Source organism: Pyxicephalus adspersus, chromosome 7 (genome assembly GCF_032062135.1).
Source record: "Pyxicephalus adspersus chromosome 7, UCB_Pads_2.0, whole genome shotgun sequence".
NCBI classification, from domain to species: Eukaryota; Metazoa; Chordata; class Amphibia; order Anura; family Pyxicephalidae; genus Pyxicephalus; species Pyxicephalus adspersus.
Genome location: NC_092864.1, coordinates 57,273,593 through 57,291,847, shown reverse-complemented (window position 1 = coordinate 57,291,847; position 18,255 = coordinate 57,273,593). Strand labels below are relative to the sequence as shown.

At 38.6% G+C, this 18,255-nt stretch overlaps 1 protein-coding gene across 3 annotated transcripts in view; it reads right to left on the bottom strand.

Annotated features, from left to right (window-relative positions):
- The window catches only part of KANSL1L (KAT8 regulatory NSL complex subunit 1 like), a 31,998-nt gene extending 15,420 nt beyond the window's left edge, over nt 1–16,578 (bottom strand). For all 3 annotated transcript variants that reach the window (XM_072418559.1, XM_072418561.1, XM_072418560.1), the window contains exons 1-6: nt 16,462–16,578; nt 11,673–12,450; nt 7,462–7,597; nt 5,163–5,348; nt 837–952; nt 552–729 (exon numbers count right to left, since the gene is read on the bottom strand). In XM_072418559.1, the coding sequence (XP_072274660.1) occupies nt 552–729; nt 837–952; nt 5,163–5,348; nt 7,462–7,597; nt 11,673–12,439 (1,383 nt within the window). In that variant the 5' untranslated portion in view covers nt 12,440–12,450; nt 16,462–16,578. The remainder of the gene's footprint in view (nt 1–551; nt 730–836; nt 953–5,162; nt 5,349–7,461; nt 7,598–11,672; nt 12,451–16,461) is intronic.
- Nucleotides 16,579–18,255: the final 1,677 nt, after the last annotated feature.

Genomic DNA, 18,255 nt, shown 5'->3' with positions numbered 1-18,255 from the left:
GTTCAGCTTTACAAGCAAAAAATCATGGCAAAGCACAGAGCAACCAGTTATACACCGAGTTTCTTCACTAAAGGACAGGACTTATCATGATACTTTATGGCTGTACAGCACAATTTATTAGGTTTAGGAAAATTGGGTTTGCCTATTGGGTACAGATATTGTTTCTGAGAGAGACACACATTTACACAGCTTCCATATTAGTATTCCAAGCACATAAACAGCTGTTAAACAGTTAGTCATTTGAAGCCAACAGGAGCTCTAGTCTCTTTTATTATGTAAAGCTATATACCCTTATCACTTCAATAGCTCAAGCTGCAACGTTTAAATTAAAAGAAATGAGTTAGAGCATTAACTCCTCTTATACCATCTTCTCGAAAATTTAAACTAGAGCAAGTGAGCCATAGTGCTCTGGAAATCCTATTTAATGAATGAACCCATGGTGGTCTGTAAAAAGTTTTTATATAAATAGTCTAAAAACAAATATTAAATATAGATTTTAAATCCTTTATAATAAGAATAATAATAAATAATACCAACCCTTCTATACTTACTGTGCACTCTGAGCCAATTATATATAGATTTCTCTTATGATATAATTGTAGGGGTCTGGTACGGGCTGAGCTGCTCCCAAATGTGGAAGAGCCTTTGGCATGGATCCTTTTCCTTTCCTTTGGCTGCTTCTGGCTAAATCCATTGAACCAGGGGGATTCAACCTTGTGCTCTGGCATTCTGAAAAGAAATAAACCCTTGTGCTGTGAATGTAAATACAAATGAAAGAATGCTTTTCTAGTATGCTGCATGCTTCCAAAGATTGGTATTTCTTAAATGATGCAAACCTGCCAACTGCTGGAAATCCAGGTGCCCCATATTCAGATTTGCTATGGGATTTAGGAGACAGGGTGATGGGGGAAAAGGCCATCAAACTACTAAACATCTCAGATAGCTGAGCACTCTGTAAAACAAGGAGAAGAAAAAGCTAAGATAAGTACAGACTTTAATTTCCACAACACAAATAAATAGGTATGGGATTCTGTTATTACACCTGTTTATACCTTTTTGAACATATAATCATAATCAAAACTTTTTATTCTTGGATTTAAAACCAAGGAGCTTCATGGGTGCACTGTGAAAGACTAAAACAGTCTCTGCTCTCTTGTAGTCTTGGAAATGATTAGGTATTAACAGCATAAAGTAGTTTGTGCAATACCAGGCAGTTATTCTTCTTTGGTTGAAATCACGGACTGTGTGACCGCTAAGAGAATGAAGTAAACGGAAATACTGAGATACTAAATATAGAGCGGTAAATTGTGGCCACACACCAGTTTTCTCCTTTTGCCTGTGCCAGCTTCACTTGCCAGACCTTGTCTGTTATAGAAAACATTTTTTCCCTTTTTATATTTCAGTGCTAAAAAATGGCTACATTTGAAAAAAGCTGTTTTGGTGTAATGTGCACACAGCGTACGAGTGTAATGTGCACATTCGTACTTTCAGTAAGTGCATTTTACAGTGAGCCCATGAGGAAACTGGTACCACTTTACTGGCCAGAAAATACATACAACTACACACACACACTTTTACATCAGAATTCAGACTGGGAGAGGGGTATATAGTAAAATTACCCAATCAGGTATTGCAAAGTGTGAATCTATCAAACTGAGTTTTCAGAGCATAAATGTTCCCATCAGCAAACTGCTGAATGTTCACCATACAATGGCAACCTTGCCTGTTGTGTTTGCTTAAATAGCAGAGAAAATCAAATAGTCAGAACTTTTAATGTCTGGTATGGATTAGAACTTTACAACAGACATTACAGAACAGAAATAGACATTTTTTAGATAAAATACAATAGGGGAAGGGTCCACAGAAATGCATTCTTAGGCATAAACTCTGGCAGTTTATACATATAAAATACGATCTGCAACAAATACAAGAACGGTCAATGAGATCTTCTTTCTGGAAACTATTCCTGCTTCTTATAGTGTTTTATCCTGCATGACTGAGCTACATTTTTTGCTGTTCTTTCCTGCCCAATTTGTCATTAAAAGAAACCTGGCAATTGATTTTTCTGTTAATTAGCAACATAACTTTTGGCTCACTGGACATAAAAAAAGGAAAAAGTATGATCACAAAATTTATGAAGCACAGTTCAACGTCGCAGATTCTAGTTATCAGTACCAGTTTAACTATTTAACCCATTTTGAAATCCTGATGCAGATCTATGACCTGTAAATAAATGACATTCCTTGGTTCCAGAGCACTGCCTGGGAACAACTAACTCAGTCAACTTGTATGTGTAAGATCACTGAACTATAGCCACACAGCCCAGGAAAGGTCATTAACCAGCAACATTAGTAATTCAGTAAGGTTCTCTGCTCCTTCCAAGGCAGTGTTATTCCTAACCTGCACCCTCTGTTATGGAAAGTTGGTGGAGAATCTACAAACAAGAATTTCTCTCCACACAATGATCAGGGCCGACCTCAGAACTCAGACACTGAGGTCACACTCCCAAGAAGAAAAAGAAAAAAAAAAAAGTTTTAGACCTAGGTTTCCCTAAGCAGTTTAATAAGAAGGCCACTAATATTTTCAAATAGAACTTCTGTAAAAAAGATGTATACACAATAGCACGGATCTATTCATCACCAGATCAACATGACGAATCTCCCCGTATTACAGGTGCCAACAGAACAAATCCTTCTGTTGTCATGTCAACAGGACTTTGCTTAATCCTGCCATTTCCACATAAATTGTATTGTCAGTATGGTTGCTAATAAAGATTTGGGTGTTTCTTACCTACACTATATCTAATAAACCCATACTGGCTTTCAATAGTATGAGTATAACAAGTATGGTATATTAGTATGGCAAAAAAAAAAAAAAAAACACAAACAGGACTTTTTAGACAGCCAACACATGGGGTCTTAGTGGGACAGGTCAGAGCTATTAGATGATGGTTGAGTTTGTTATTTGGTCTATATGGCGTGTAAATAAAGAGTTGAACACCCATCAAATATACAGAGAATTTTGATATACAAAGTTTCATCTACATAAAACTCCATGGGTTGTCTGTCTGGTGACCTGTCCCCCTGAGATCTGGGGCCCATATAAAAAAACATCTATAGCATGCTCTGAAGGTGGGGCAGGAGAACGGGAAATTCTCTAGGTATCCTGATGAAGCAGACATTGTTTCTGCAAAATGAGTAGAGGCATTGTTCATTTAGAGCAGGGGTGCCCAAAACGTAGATCTACTGGTCGATCGCAAAGGCAGCGCGAGTCGATCCCGGAGCCCTGCCTTACCCCTCCTTGCTGTTTACCAGCTGCCCTGCTGTACGTCTATAGGGATGCTGGGGATGTCTTTCGTTAGACAACACCAGGAACTTTGCATCCAAGGCTCGTGTAACAGTGGGGAGTGGGGCAGAGAGGGCGGGCAGTCTGAGGTGAGCAGTGCTGGGCAGCCAAGTCAGTTCAGACTCGGTGTCAGGGTTCAATTACTGAGATACCTTTGTACAGATTAGCAGTTCTTTTTCTTGTGCAGCACATCATTCTCCTATGACAGGTGAATTGTAGCTTTCCTGTCACTATAGTCTTGTAGTGCAATGTCTGTGAAATGTTCTGCCATTCAATGTCTCATTAGCTTCAGTCTCATATTCGGTATATAAAAATAAAGTGAAATACATGTTCGACTGCCTAAAAAGTCCAATTTGTTTTTTGATTTTTTGCCATGTTTAGAGTTTGGGGATGTGGCAGAGCAGATAATTTATGTACCAATTGGGAGCAGCTGTTATAGTATATTAGTAGGTTAGGAACAGTGTCTGTATTAGGACCTCCAACTCAAAACAAAACTCAATATTTCCTCTCCCTGTATATGCTCAACTTCTCAGATCTGACACCCATGTGCAATTTTGAACTGCAGCCCTTACAAGTTCCTAACACATATATTATCCATGCTGCTACTGCATACTCCTCAGTTCTGTATCACAACTTTTAACCGAGTACACAGCCTAGCTGTGTACACCACAGGCTTGCCAGTATCCATATTTTTACACACTCTGTCTGCACCCAAAGATCTCAACTATTGTGCACAGTCCAAATTAGCATTTTTAGTTGCTTAACATTATCTGCAGCAGCTTTACTCGCAAGAGTATGGTACATACTTCACACTGGTACCACTTCAAATACTGTGCATGCCCATTTTGCGCACTGGGCCCTCCTGTGTCCACAATACAAACTCATCATAGCTGCATCTTTTCACACCAATGTCCACACCAAACTCCCTCTAAAATACTGCTTACATACCTTAAGATGCCTTTGCTTAGTGTATTACTTTTGTGCTCCATTCTCTCTTGCATTTTGTTCTGATTTGCACAATGCTATTTATTTTATAGTATATTGTGCTATAAAGAAGACAAGCTTCCAAGCACCTCTTTTTACCTGACATTTCAAATATTTAATATACTTAGGTCTCCACTCTAATACACTCAACTTCCTCAGCTATCTCGTCAGCTATACCTCTTCTCATCTATTCCTCATTACCAATTGGTATCTACCACCTTTTTCTTTGCCCCAGTACTTAACCACCTTAGGCTCTACTTCCTCTTTTTCCCTTCTTGGCCCATGGCCAGCTTTTGGTCTGCATTCCCTCCCAATGTTTTAGAGCCAGCTGCCAAGCTTCGCTTTTTCAGCTTCTACTATGATTCACTTATTTGTTCTTCTCCATGCACCCCCACATAAACCTGCATTCAGGTGCTGTTCTGATTTTCTCAGTCACTCTCCCCTTTCCATGATTGGCTGCTACTTTGCCTCCTCCTTTCGCCTCCTTCCCTTACCCCCTATTGCCCATTATCAGATTTGCCCCTGCTTCTTATAACAATGGCACATAATCAGCTCAACCTAGTTTTCACCACAATAAGCTTTCGCATACTTCCTGAAGTTAGTTCAGAATGAGATGGCACACCGGATCACATGATGCCTCTAGATATTAAATAATTGGTCAGTATTACACATTAAAAGGTTAAGAACATATATCTTTAATTGCAAGCTAGATGTGGTAGGGCTGTCTTCTTTCCTAAAAGTTGCTCTGCACAGAGCTATGTAACATACCTGTGCACATGTATACATATTTCATGGTTCAGTGCAATGCAGTCATGCAGCTTAGTATAGTTTACCTGCTTTTCTATGTTTCTCAGGAGCATAGTCGGGCTGCTTGGAGACATTTCCAAATCCCTAGGGGAAGAAAGATTGGTGCCTTCTCGGGGTGTTGCCAGCCTCCCTGCAGGTCTCAAAGAATGGCCAGGCGAATGTGTATTCCTTTTAAGAATAGAATCTGAGGGTTCCTCAAACACCAGTGCTTCCTAGGATACAGAAAAAAAAAAAACGGTACTCGATGAAACACATAAGATGTTTTTTCTTTATGGTTTTCATGTTTTGGAAGCTGTAACAAACTGTTGGAACCTATAGAAACAGTAAAAGGTTAACATATGCAACTTTTATAGTTTAGTGTCACTGGATTTGATGCTTTAGTGCAACAACATATTTGGGAGGGTTTATGTTTTTCAGTGTACCAGGAGAGTGGCATGAAGCATCATATAACTGTACTAATCCAGGGATCTTTAGGTCATTTGAAATGGTTTGTAATTAGCTACTAATCCTAGAGTCAGAAGAATTCCTTTCTTTCATTGTAGGGTACTAAAAAAAAAAAATATAGTTGACAATCTGTTTCCATGGTTCAGGATACATGATCCTACACAAAGCTTTAGACCACTCTGATAAATAAGAAGTCACAAAAAAACAAATAGGAAGTCAGATGTAAACAAGATCAAATTTTCCATTTATCATAAAGTTGGTAAATAAGTGGAGCTATTGTTAGTGGAATTGTTGTGGAATCATACCATTGCAACTCCTGCTATCATAGGTTGCCTCATTTGTATTACTGGGATTTTCAAAAGGTAAGAGCATGGGAAAAAGTGTTTCTTCAGTAAATTAGAATTACTTTTCTATCAAAGTAAAGCTAGGAAGACCTAGTAGTGTTTTCAAGCCATTATATTTAGCCAATGGTACCCCTAAGCCAATTTAGTTTGTATTTATAGCAGGGTGGCTGTGGATTAAAGTCACTGTTTAAATACAGTTTAGGACTTCTTCCCAGAAAGTATAGATTTTGGTGCAGTTCTAAAAGATATGCAAAAAGTCCCCTGGCTCATGTAGATTCTAATTTTTGGATAAGGCACAAATCAACGTAGCCTTGTTGCTGCTAGGTTCATTTGATGTAGAAACTTTTTTTTTGTATTATTCTGCCACATGCTGAGGCAAGACAAGGAAAAACACTTAACATAATTGTTTCCAAAGAGGCCACCTAGATTTTAAGGCATTTTAAAATGGAAATAATAATAAAATAAGTCTAGTAAAATGAAAACTTTGTAATTTCATGCATTTCTACCTCACACATTGAATGAGCACTGTCTATTTGCGACATGATCATTATATGAACGTGGCTTAATTAAGAACATGTTTTAGAGTTTTTCAAAAGCCTAAGCTAAGCAGCCAATTAATTTTATACTACAAGAAAGCCATGAAATCACATTAGTTACCTGGGGATTCAAATCCAATTGACAATCAAGCTGTGTATGGTGTGCAGGTAGCAACAGCATTTACCTTAACACCAGGGATAGGACAAATTAAGCTGATCAGATCTTAAGTTCAAGGGAGGACTCCAACACATCAACCTTATTAGCCATTACTGCACAGTTATGTTAACGAAAAGATGTGAAACTACAAAAGTAGCAAATAATACTATTCTATCTGGGGCCTGGAGTACTTGGGCAACTGCTGAAACGTAAGGAAAAGTCAGCTTGCCTTTGCCAATTCAGAGCATGCCAATCTGAAAAATGAGATAGAGCAAGTCAAGTACACAAGTCAATTTATACACCGCCATTTCAAAGTAATGAAGCTATATGGGTCATGGACCGTGACCCAGACTATCATCCGCAAGCAAGTGTAGAATTGTATTTAGTTAGACAGAAGAGTTGATGGAGGTCGAAGTTGAAGACACACTAGTACTGCTTCTTGTACTCAATGGAACTTCCGCACACAGAAATACATTGACCTACACAGTGCAAAATAGAGTTGGCCAAAAAGAAAAAGCATTACTTGTTGCATTTTCTTCATGCATTGGTACAAGTGTGGCCACCTAGCTTCTTATAAGCCACAGTTTTCAAAAAAAATGGGACAATATAATTAGATTAGATCCTGGGGCCAACCAGTCTAGTTTTTCTGTTCTCTATATCTTAGTCTTTGTACCTGGAAAACAATTAAAAAAAGCAGAGCCACTTTTCAAGTAATTCTGGAAAAAGTGGTAACTTGATGTGGGGCTGACATACTCTAGTGTGAACATTACCACAACAGCTTTAAAAGGTGAGCACAAACGATTTGCTATACACATACATATAGCTCACAGTAAACATATATTACCTTTTGACTTCGAAGCTGATTATGAAGTTGATCTAGTTCCTGAATTTGGTACTCCAATTCTGAGATCTTACCCTGAAGCCATGCCCAGCGACTCCCAACACTTGCTCTTATTGACAGCCAGTTCAGTTCAGCTTTGCTGCGAACAGAACCAAAGTCTCTTTAAAATGTAATCAAATAAAAAAAAAAAAAAAACACAGTGAAAAAATTCAAAAAGCTGAACCTGACAGTTTTGTGACATGTGCCATATTTGTTGCACTAATAAGGATCCAGTACACACAGGCCTGTAATGCTGCAACAACCTGATTCTGAACATGTCTTTGTCTAGCACTCTGAGACTTGGGGTGAAACATTAATTCTGTGATTTGTGCAGGTTCTATAAGAGATCTCATAATGGTTGCCCGTCTTATTTTAAATCAGCATAACACAATTGCACAAAGCCTAATTTTAACTTTTAGAAGCGTGTAACAGGTGATATCAAGTCAGATTTAGGCTGCATCCCCAGGAATTTTATAATGAAAAAAGCACAAGCATTTGCCTAGTAACGTAGTAAGGCATAATTTTACATGCTTGTTTTACTTGATTATAGCATTTACCATTTGCTACCATGACTTAATGTGCTGAGATGCTGCATACAGCACCTTTTCCAGACCATGATCTAGTAAAATGCTTATTTACAGCATGTTTATGGATCTTAAGTTCATGGATACAAAAAATTAATAAATCTGAAATCCCTCTAATTTTTACAAAGACAACTATTGTATCAAGAGTTTTATGTGAGCCCCTACCTTTACTATACCTTTTATAAATGCAATGTTTCATTCTACCCAGCTTGTCAGGAAACCTCAGCTCGGAAATGTATTTATCAAAGTCCAGTCCCTAGGGTTCTATGAGGGCAGTGTGCCATAAATATTGCATTCTGTCATGGAAAAGCTTTGGCTACAATTTATTGTACATTGTTATTTACTGCATGTTGTGTGTTTTAATGATAATACAGTATTGTTTAGGAGGATAGGTTCACTGGTATTTCTGGGTACATACATGTATATTTAAACATCCATTTTCTTTAATGCAAGTAATAAAATCTGTGTTCAAGTTCTTCTGATCATTCACCTGAGGCAGGTATTATAATAGACAGGTTTAGACTGATAAACATATACATGTATTGTCTTATCTGTTAAGAATTTTTTATTTTGTTCAGGTATTTCACACTTCTAGCAAACAGCACAGAAGGATGATTAACTTGTCATACATTTAATAAATAACAAGTTTATGCAGTCATGCAGGAAGCCTTCATTAGTCGTTGCAGAACTACTCTCTGGCCCAGATCACTGTATAATGAAGATCTCTAGACAACCATTCTGTACAGATTGGGTCTCTACAATGCTATAACTGCCCATTGCACATGGCTCTTAGATGCCACTTTCCTAAAATAAGGGATTGCTATATATTAATTTCTCTTGGTACCACTTCTCACCACAAAAGGTTAAGATCGGATTCAAGGTCTCCCGCTGGTCCAGTAACTCATTATATAAGATAAGTTCTATCACAACACTAGGCTTGTGGCAGCTTAGGCATGTGGGTGGCTGCTTGCTTAACAAATTCTGTTTTCCTAAGTGAGCGTTGTTTAACAAGCCATGACTTAATGCAGGCTATGACTTGCCATGATGATTTAATTAAATGGACTAGAAAGCAGTGCTGAATACATAGTGATAAGTGATCTGCACAACTGCCAAGTTTTACATGAGTGCATCAATATACTTTCCAACATTCCAAGATGGGAAAGAAGGACGTTAAAGAACAAAGTATGTAGGAAAAAGGACACACCTCTGTCATGTCCCAAGTAGACTATAGTGAACTATTATGGTAAAATATAATGCTTAAACCCACAACTGATTTTATTTATCACAAATTTGCCTTTGTACTGGGTTTTCATATGTATTGCTATAATTTAAATGTTGGATAAAAAGGTAAATGCAGTATGTGTTCGTGTGGTAATTTTAAATATAGTTACTTTAGTTATAAGTACATTTTTATAAAGGACTGTATGTCAGACCAAAAAGAGGGTCAACTGAAAAGGAAAGATTTATTTTTAAATAGTGGTATCTGGATGCTATCACATATCATGATTTCCACATCTGAGGAGACAAGACAATGTACAAAGTATTTGAATGATGCACTAATATGTACAGATCACACAAATGAACTGGAGGTAACCATTGAATGGGCAATTATATCATACAATGAACTTCATCAGATCCCCAAGTAGACGGGAAATAGGAAACCAGAATGGGCAACCCCCAGGCCCTACATTCTACCCGCTCTTCTCTCCATTCTCTCCCTTCACAGTTTCTTTTCTTCTCTGGTAGACCCCCCATCTCATTTTTCAAACTTCTCTTCTGTATTCTAAGGTTACCTTTTTCAATTCTCATTTTTTGCAATGGGGTCACAAAGTTACAGTTTATGTCAAAAACGCCCTTGTTACCTAACAGAGAATACATAGTAACCCATGCACATTATGTGAATAAATCACCCTATAACTACAATGCAAATGTTGCATACTGTACTGGGTCATGACATAAAACAATGCTCTGTATTCATTATGGTCTCCTTATGATACTTTTAATTTGATGATTTGATTCATTTGATGTATTTTTCTTCTTATTTTATCAGTACAGGTATACTTAAAACTCCTGAAAAGGTATAAAGGTGGGTCTTCCTGCATCAGTATGACGGGGTGGACAGACTGGTAAACAATGGTATAAATAGGATCCAGTAGAAGTAACTGGGACAAGCTGTACTTAACACTCTTCTTCCAGTTTAAGTGAAACTAGAAAATAATACTTTTTCATGTTTTTTTTTTTTCCCCATCTCTTCCCACAGGAGATCTATTCCGGTCTCTATAACCAAAATGTACTGAAAATGTACTCCACTCAAAAATAAATCAATACTCCTTAATCAACAACAGCATACTAGAAATAGATGTATAGATGTATTATGTATGGGTTGTGCTTCTGAAAACAAAGTTACTGGTGCTTCTGTAAAAGATGCCTGCAAAACATGGAAACACTTTCATCCGCCTCCACATTCCCTGAATCTCTGCATTCTTTCTGGGGTGAAATGAGTCCGTACAAGTCTCCGTTAAAGGACACTAAAACAGCTCTGTCTGCTTCCTTTCCATTTATAAAAATAAAAATCAACATGGTCAATGGAAATGATGTCTTAAAAAAGTTTGCAAATGCTACACATACATTTCCATCCTGTAGTGGAGAGTGTACCACAACAAAGATACTGTTAGGACTCAAAATAAAAATGGCAGCTGCCTATAAGACATGTCAGATTGGTGTTTTTTGGGCAATACAAAGGCAGAGACTCAGAGATGCTCAATAATTGTTGGTGGAAGCCTAAAATACAGCCACCTGGTGCATCACATTTTACTGGCAGCTTATAAAAAACATTATTAATGTAAAAGAAAAATAATCAAGGGTGATGGGGAACAAGGATAGCAGCAGAACTTTTTTTTTGTTTAATGTTTTACTGCTTCAATAATAGAGATGCTAGGCCCATTCTGGCAGCAACTCAAAAACTGAAAAGCCACCCTCCAACAGTGAAACCAAACTGATATTCTGGAAACTAGCCACTACAGACTATGACCTGAGCCAAATGGGAATAAATACACCCAAATTCAGTTAATACAGTAAATAGAATAGTAGAAGGGAAGAAGGAATGATGGAGTATGATGTTTATTTAATTGGGAGCTTCAAAAGCTCATATTTTGGTAGACAATTGTGTAAAAAAAGAGATGCTGCAAGCCCATAGAAGTCATACTGGCATTCTTACAATGTATAAAGTTCTTTCCAAACATACACTTTGCCATAATCAGTCTGCTAGTTAAATGATATTAAATTAATGCGAAAGCATTTGACTAGGCGGGCCTAAAACTCCCCTGACCTTGGGTAAGGTTCCCATCCAACTTCGAACCATTCTTTCTGCAAACAGACTGCTGCTCTTTTAAAAATTCTAGTTGCATTTTCTGCTTGAGGCACCTCCCATATCCCACTGGAGCCAATATTTACAATCACAGGTTTTTCCTGCAAGGTCTCTGCTGATGGAGAGAGGTATTAAAGCCTAAAACTTTTTTGTACTCCACACCCTTAAATACATTTTTCCCCTAGTTGCGAATGTATCATAAATCCTTATTCCCCCTTACTCACGAGTTGTAAATCTTTTCAGTCTTCTCATCCCAGTCTTCATCAGAACTGCTTTCTGTAGCATCAGAATCCAATTGACGTTCAAAATTAGCTAAAATGCCTGGCATGGATTCAGAAAGCTTCCCAGCTGCTGAAGTCATTTTATATTTCTTGAAGTCCTGTTTTTTCCAATGGTTGCATGTAATAGTGGCTACATTTGATGGACCTGAGGCGTCATCATTTATCTTTGTATCATTACTTAGCAGACCATTAGGATTGCTGTTTAATTTTGTTTTTTTGCTTTGAAAACTCACAAAGTCACTTATTTGTTGCCTGCAATTTTCTGCAAAAATGCTTGCCAACAACATCTGCAAACGCTTCCTATTTCTTTCTGCACGATTTATAAGGACTTGTTGTTGATTTAAACATCTCATTAAAGGTGATTTGACTTGATTTTCCTTATTTGGCAAGGTCTGGGGTCTCTTTTCCTGGTTTGTGAAATCTGGGGAAGAATAAATACTAGCAAGTGGTACAGAAAGACATTCCCCTTCTATTCTTCCATGCAACCTATATTTTGGACCAGGCGATCCATGCATGCCTTCAGCCTCAGTCACAGATAGGTCCCAAAATTTGTTCACATCAGCTAAAACCTGGCTTACAGTCCCTGGGAAAAGTTTCCTCTTAACTTTCCTTTCAGCGAAGAATAGGTGATTGTCTGTACTTGTAAAAAACCTCTGTCTGCAGTTGTCTTTCTCTATCTTAGCCAGACACATTGTTCCTTTCCCAATCATGTTTAGCAATTCTGTTAATACAAAAAAATATTGTAAATTGAAATATTATCCACATTTAAATGCCAAGAAAATATGGTCACTATGTTTCAGCTGGTAAAAAGTCAATGAAAAAAAAAAAAACATTTATGTAAATAGGGTTGTAGTATGAGATTTGATACTTTCTCATAACATAAATAGAACGGGAAGGTAGGAAAACATGATATAAATATAATTATTTAGTTACTTGATATATGTTGCATACTTCTGTATGAAAAGTCTTTGATAAAGGAATATAATTCTTCCTATACCCATCATTATATTCTACAACCTAGTCATTTAGACAAGTAAATCACATTCACTTATGGCTGATTATTAACAGCAAGGTCAACCAAACATCCTACCACATACAAAATGTTCAAACAATTGGCTTTTCATTAAAACTGGAGGAATTCGTAGATACAAATCACAATAAAACTGACATAACCTAAGGAACAAAATATTTGTGCTGCTAAAAAGAATCTTGGAGCATAAAAATGAATCAATTTAGTTGCAATGGGCAAATTACAGTTTTTCAGCAGAATTGTGTGCACACAAGCCTCATCACTAATTAAGGATCAGTAACTGGTGCCAGAATAAACGACATTCATTATCAAAAAGTAGTGAATACAACAATTGTGCTTTACAAAACTATTTCAAGTGTATGCAAACTCTAAAAAACAAAAAAAACAAAACAAAAATGCTGGGTAGGACTGTCACCATCCCATCCAAGAATGCTGACAACCTCTAAAAGACTTGGAAGCTGAATGCATTTCTGACAGGTAAACAGGTATTTTTCGGGTTAACGGAGGGTGTTTAAAATACAAAACATCGGAAAATGTGTATGCAGTGCTTTCACACTATTAACCTAACACTCACTGTCAGTCTGCACCGCATACCATTCACCATGAAATGTGCAGGCAGCAGCAGAATGTGTTTATTTTCTCTTTGTAGGCTCCATACATTAATTTCAAACTCTATGCTAATATAAGGAATAAGGATTGAGTGATTAAGGTGTGTGCCTTACACTTACTTTTTTTGAGCCCTGTCCTTTAGTGTAGATGCCAGTGGCATCTTGGATCCGCAGTCTGTGCCTTATTGCCATTTTGGATCTCCGGTGAGCTGCGGCATTCTCCCACAGTCTCAAACCCAGGTCGCTTACCTGATTACATACCCTTTCCTCTATCAGTATTAAGTGCTGCTGTATAGAAGACATCAAGAGGTTGATACCAAGTAAATTCAGCTAACCCTAATGTTCCTCTAATGCCCCCTCCTCCCTATTGGTTTAAACATTTTATTTGTCAGTTTGTGCTATAGGTATCTTTCTATTTTTCACTGCAAGCATAAAGTGAATTTTTAAAGTTTGTTTCATGTTTATTTTAATTGGCACATCTGTATTTATTGATATTTTGTGTCACAGCTTTATTTACCCCAACAGTGTTTGTATCATTTTTTTATTTTTAGAGCAGATGGGGCTTTGTTCATATATTATGAAATCAATATTTATGTTCAGTTTCCTGGCTTCATGCTGATATGAGAGGCACAATGTTTATTTTTTTTAATTTCCTGTAATCATCACATTAGTGTGCCCTCACAAATACTAACAGGGACAACAGGCACAATTACATTTTCTACCAGCAATGGTTCCTACTGTGCAGGTTCAATCTGATGAAAAAAAGCAGTTCTTATGCTAGACCAATCCATAAAATATTTCTGTGGAGATTTACGGTCCATCTTAACAAAGAAGTATAATTTGTATAGAGAAAGCACATCTTTATCACTAGGGGCAAATATGTTGCCTGTCCAAAAAAAAAAAAGTCAAACACTGATATTTCATTGGACAGGCTTTAGATTTTTTTTGTTTCAAAATGTTTATGCAATGCCACAACATTTATTTCAATCCAGTGTTACAATACCCTTTAGCCACGATCTTGTATTAATGATAGCAGAGTCAGACCAATACATAAAGTCTTATCTATCCCATCCCAGAGATTCTCAAGAGAGTCTATGGTGGCCAATCTATTTGGGAAAATTAATTATCAGGCTCCCTGAAACACTTTATTCACAATTTGAGCCCAAATAATCCTGGCATTGTCATCTTGGAATTTTTTGATGCCATTAGGGAAGAAAAAATCCATTGATTGAAAATCCTGGTCATTCAGTATATTCAGCCGACTTCATTTTTGGGCACATAACATTGTAGAACTTGGACCTGACCAACTGAAGCAATCCCAAATTGGAACACGGGCTTGGGGACATTTTTTGGCCAGAAAACGAAATATTGTTTCACTCTGTAGCCACCCTCCCTTCAAAAAATTCTAAATGCTTGTTTTTTTTTTTTTATCGATAGAAGACTTTAAATACCTACCGAGTGGTGGAGAATGGACACTGCAAATGTATGTAAAGCCTTCAGCAGAATATAAACTTCTAAAACACTTTTATATGTGTAGGATGCCTGCTCCCCTGCTAACCTCAATGGTTCCTCCCGTTGGACCCTAAACCACTTATGTGTCCTTATGGGCTGCTGGTAAAAACCATGGCTGACAATAGGGGACAAAGGCATCCTTCTTTCCTAAAAGAAGTGTTAAAGGTGTATGCCGTCCAGTTCTTGTAGTGCTATAAACCAATGGTATTCAGATTAGACACCTGCTAAAGTATTTAAAGCGAACTAAACCAAAAACAAAAGAATTACACTTACCTTAATCCCGCAGGACCCTCGATGGGACTGGTCCTTCCTGCGTTCACGATCCTGGAGCTCCTCTTCATCCCAGCGCTGAGGAAGCACCAGGCGCCGCCATCTTCTGTCTTCTCTTCCTCAGTCTTGGCACGTCACATGATTTCACACCACACAGGTGCGAGGTCGGGTGATGTAGCCGCTTTAAAGGGGAAAATAAGAGAGCCGATCTCACTGCGCTTGTGTGAGATCGCCATCTCTTTCCCTAATAGAAAAAATGCCCAGAAGGAGCACCTAGAGCCTTCGGGGATGCGTGACGTAGGTATCCCGGGATGCTCTGCGCTCCCATTCAGTCTTAATCTCCACGGCAGTAAAGACAGAATGGGGGGGGGGGCTTTGCCTTTTTGTGTTTTAAAAAAAATAAAAAAAACAAATAGAAGGGTTATTTACCCTTCTATATAAAATACAAATATGTGGTGATAGGCTAGTTTAAAACCAGGGTCCTCAAATGGAGTTTGCATATTACGGACCCCCGGGGGCCACTTGCATGGTGATCAGGACTTAAAGAGAAGGTTCTGCACCTTTTTTTGGAAAAAAAAAAGGGTGTTGCACTTAAGAAAATAAATAACATTTCCCCTTAGGGTTGTCTTCTCTTTTATGTACAGTGAAAATGTTGAGTTTAGGAACGCTTTAGGTATTCTATGGTCGGAGCTCATCTATAGAGAAACAAGAAAACCCCCTTTAGGCATAACTTAGGGCCCGGCGTTCAGTAGGAACCCTGTTGCCCATCATAGCTTTGTGTTTGCCATGTTCCAGGAATGACACCTGCATGCTGTCTGATTTGTTGCTTTGCCTCCATCAGATGCTTATTGTTCTGTTGGTATTTTCTCCCTTATTGTGGGCTGTGATGATTGCACTCCCCATGCCTATAAATTTACATTATTGTGGTATTGGGCATCTTAGGGTGCCATGATGGCACATAATACAAGGGTCTGGCTTACAGCACCCCAATACCTGCTTTCCTTGTCACACAATCCTCCACCCAATCCCCACTCCAGGCTTGTGCTGGCTTGGCTTAATATTCTCTGTTCCACATCGGCACCCTATAATGTTGTCAGATCAGCACCACAGATATCTGGCATTGTGATACCAGGAGAAATAAGTCTACAGCATGATCCCCATCGCTCCATCCTGGGATTTCATCACTATGGGGCCACTTTAGGCGAATAAAAGTGGCCAATAAACTTTCACTATGCCCCACCCACGCGTAAGACAATGACAATTCCTAACTGCGGACATGGGAATCTACAGATAAGACCGCCGCAACTCTTACCTGTGCCAGCTCACACGATGTCCTCGGTACCGGGAAAGTGAAAGATTTCAGGAGCACGGAGCGCCCGTTCTCTGTTAGTCCAGCGACCAGTACGATGTGCGCCACCAACCCTCCCTCACCCTGACCCACCGCCAGCTCCTCTTACATGATAGGCGGACTGTACCCATTAAACCAAGCGCAGCCAGTTTCACCAATCAGCTGCCTCGAGGTAAACATGGGCGTGAAACGTCACTTGGGAGCCAATCGTTTCCAGAGATGGGGCGTTCCCTGTCTCTCAATAAGAAGAGAAATGGGCGTGGTAAGCAAAATAGAGAGGGGGATTAGCCAATGAAATAAGCGCGGTGGGTGTGGTTTATGTGAGAGACGTCTATGAAACAGAAGGCGGGGGATAGACACAAGGCACGCTATAGTGTAAATATTATGAATGAGAGAGAGAGCGAGAGAGAGGAAAGAGAAGGAGAGAGAGAGGAGGGAGAGAGGAGAGAGAGAAGGGAAAGAGAGAGAGAGAGAGAAAGGGGAGAGAGAGAGAGGAAAGGGAAAGAGAGCGAGAGAGAAAGGGGAGAGAGAGAGAGGAAAGGGAAAGCGAGAGAGAGGGAAGGGAAAAAGACAGAGAGAGAGAGAGGAAAGAGAGGGAGAGCGGAAAGAGAGAGAGACATAAGAGAGTGGGAGTGAGAGCGAGAGGAAATAGAGAGTGTGAGGGTGTGTGAGGGGGAGAGAGAGGGAGTGAGTGAGTGAGGGAGATTAGACTCTTCAGTAAAATCTTCCAAATCATGGAGACAGACCTGTAGTGTAGACATTAGCTACAACAAACAGGTATGTAGTTCCTTACAGTATAAATAAAGTTTGCAGCGTTGAATAGAATGTGTGAATACATTTTTCCTGTCGGGAATTCCCTCCAAATTCCCCAGTCGGCAGGGTTGTCAGGTAAATCTCCTGCCGTCCGCTACTTCTCCTTCACCTTTCCCTCTGAGGTCAGATTCCCGTTCTTTAGTTCAGACATCTCAGCGCTCACAAATCGTGTCAGGGCAGAAGCTCTCCTCTGAACCCCTTCTTAGTGACTCTGCATTCACTGAGAGCATTAGGCAAACTGATAGAAATTCAATCTCATTTGACTTTGGGGTCAGCTGTTCTAAAAAGGTTAATTATTGGGCCTCACGACCCTTTTTAGGATAGTTTGCAGTATTTTTTTAATACTTAATGGAAAACAGTTAAACAGAAATAGCTCTTTTTAAATGCTATCTGATGATAATTGGAAAGCCCCTGTTGGACCGCTGGTTAGATTCAAATTGGGCCATGTTAATGGTGACATTTTCTATAATGGCATGGACATCTTTTGTAGGAAATGAAAAAGATATAGACATGTAAAAGAAGATTGTAACGTCAAAGTGTGCACTATGTGTGGTGATTTGGGTCATGACGTGATAAATTGTGAAGTTGGAAAGAAGTGTAACTTGTTAAGAGCAGTGATGACTGCACTGGAAATGGAGGAGCGTAAGAAAGCAAAAGGAAAACTGACCCATATTTAGGTAGATCACCAAGTAATGGGACTTTTAAGGCCCAGTCTTTACATTTAATCATTTGAATGTTATTTTTACATATTATAATATGTAATGTTAAAATAAAAATAACATCTAAATGATTGTCAGCCTTAAAAATTCTCATTACTTGGTGATCTACCTAAATATGTGTTGTGGTAATGTTTAATAGGGATGTGGCCAGGTTAACTTTGCAGGTTGGATCTGTTCTAAGAAAAAGGAAAACTGAAACCAAAGCTTCTGTAAAAAAAAAAAAAAA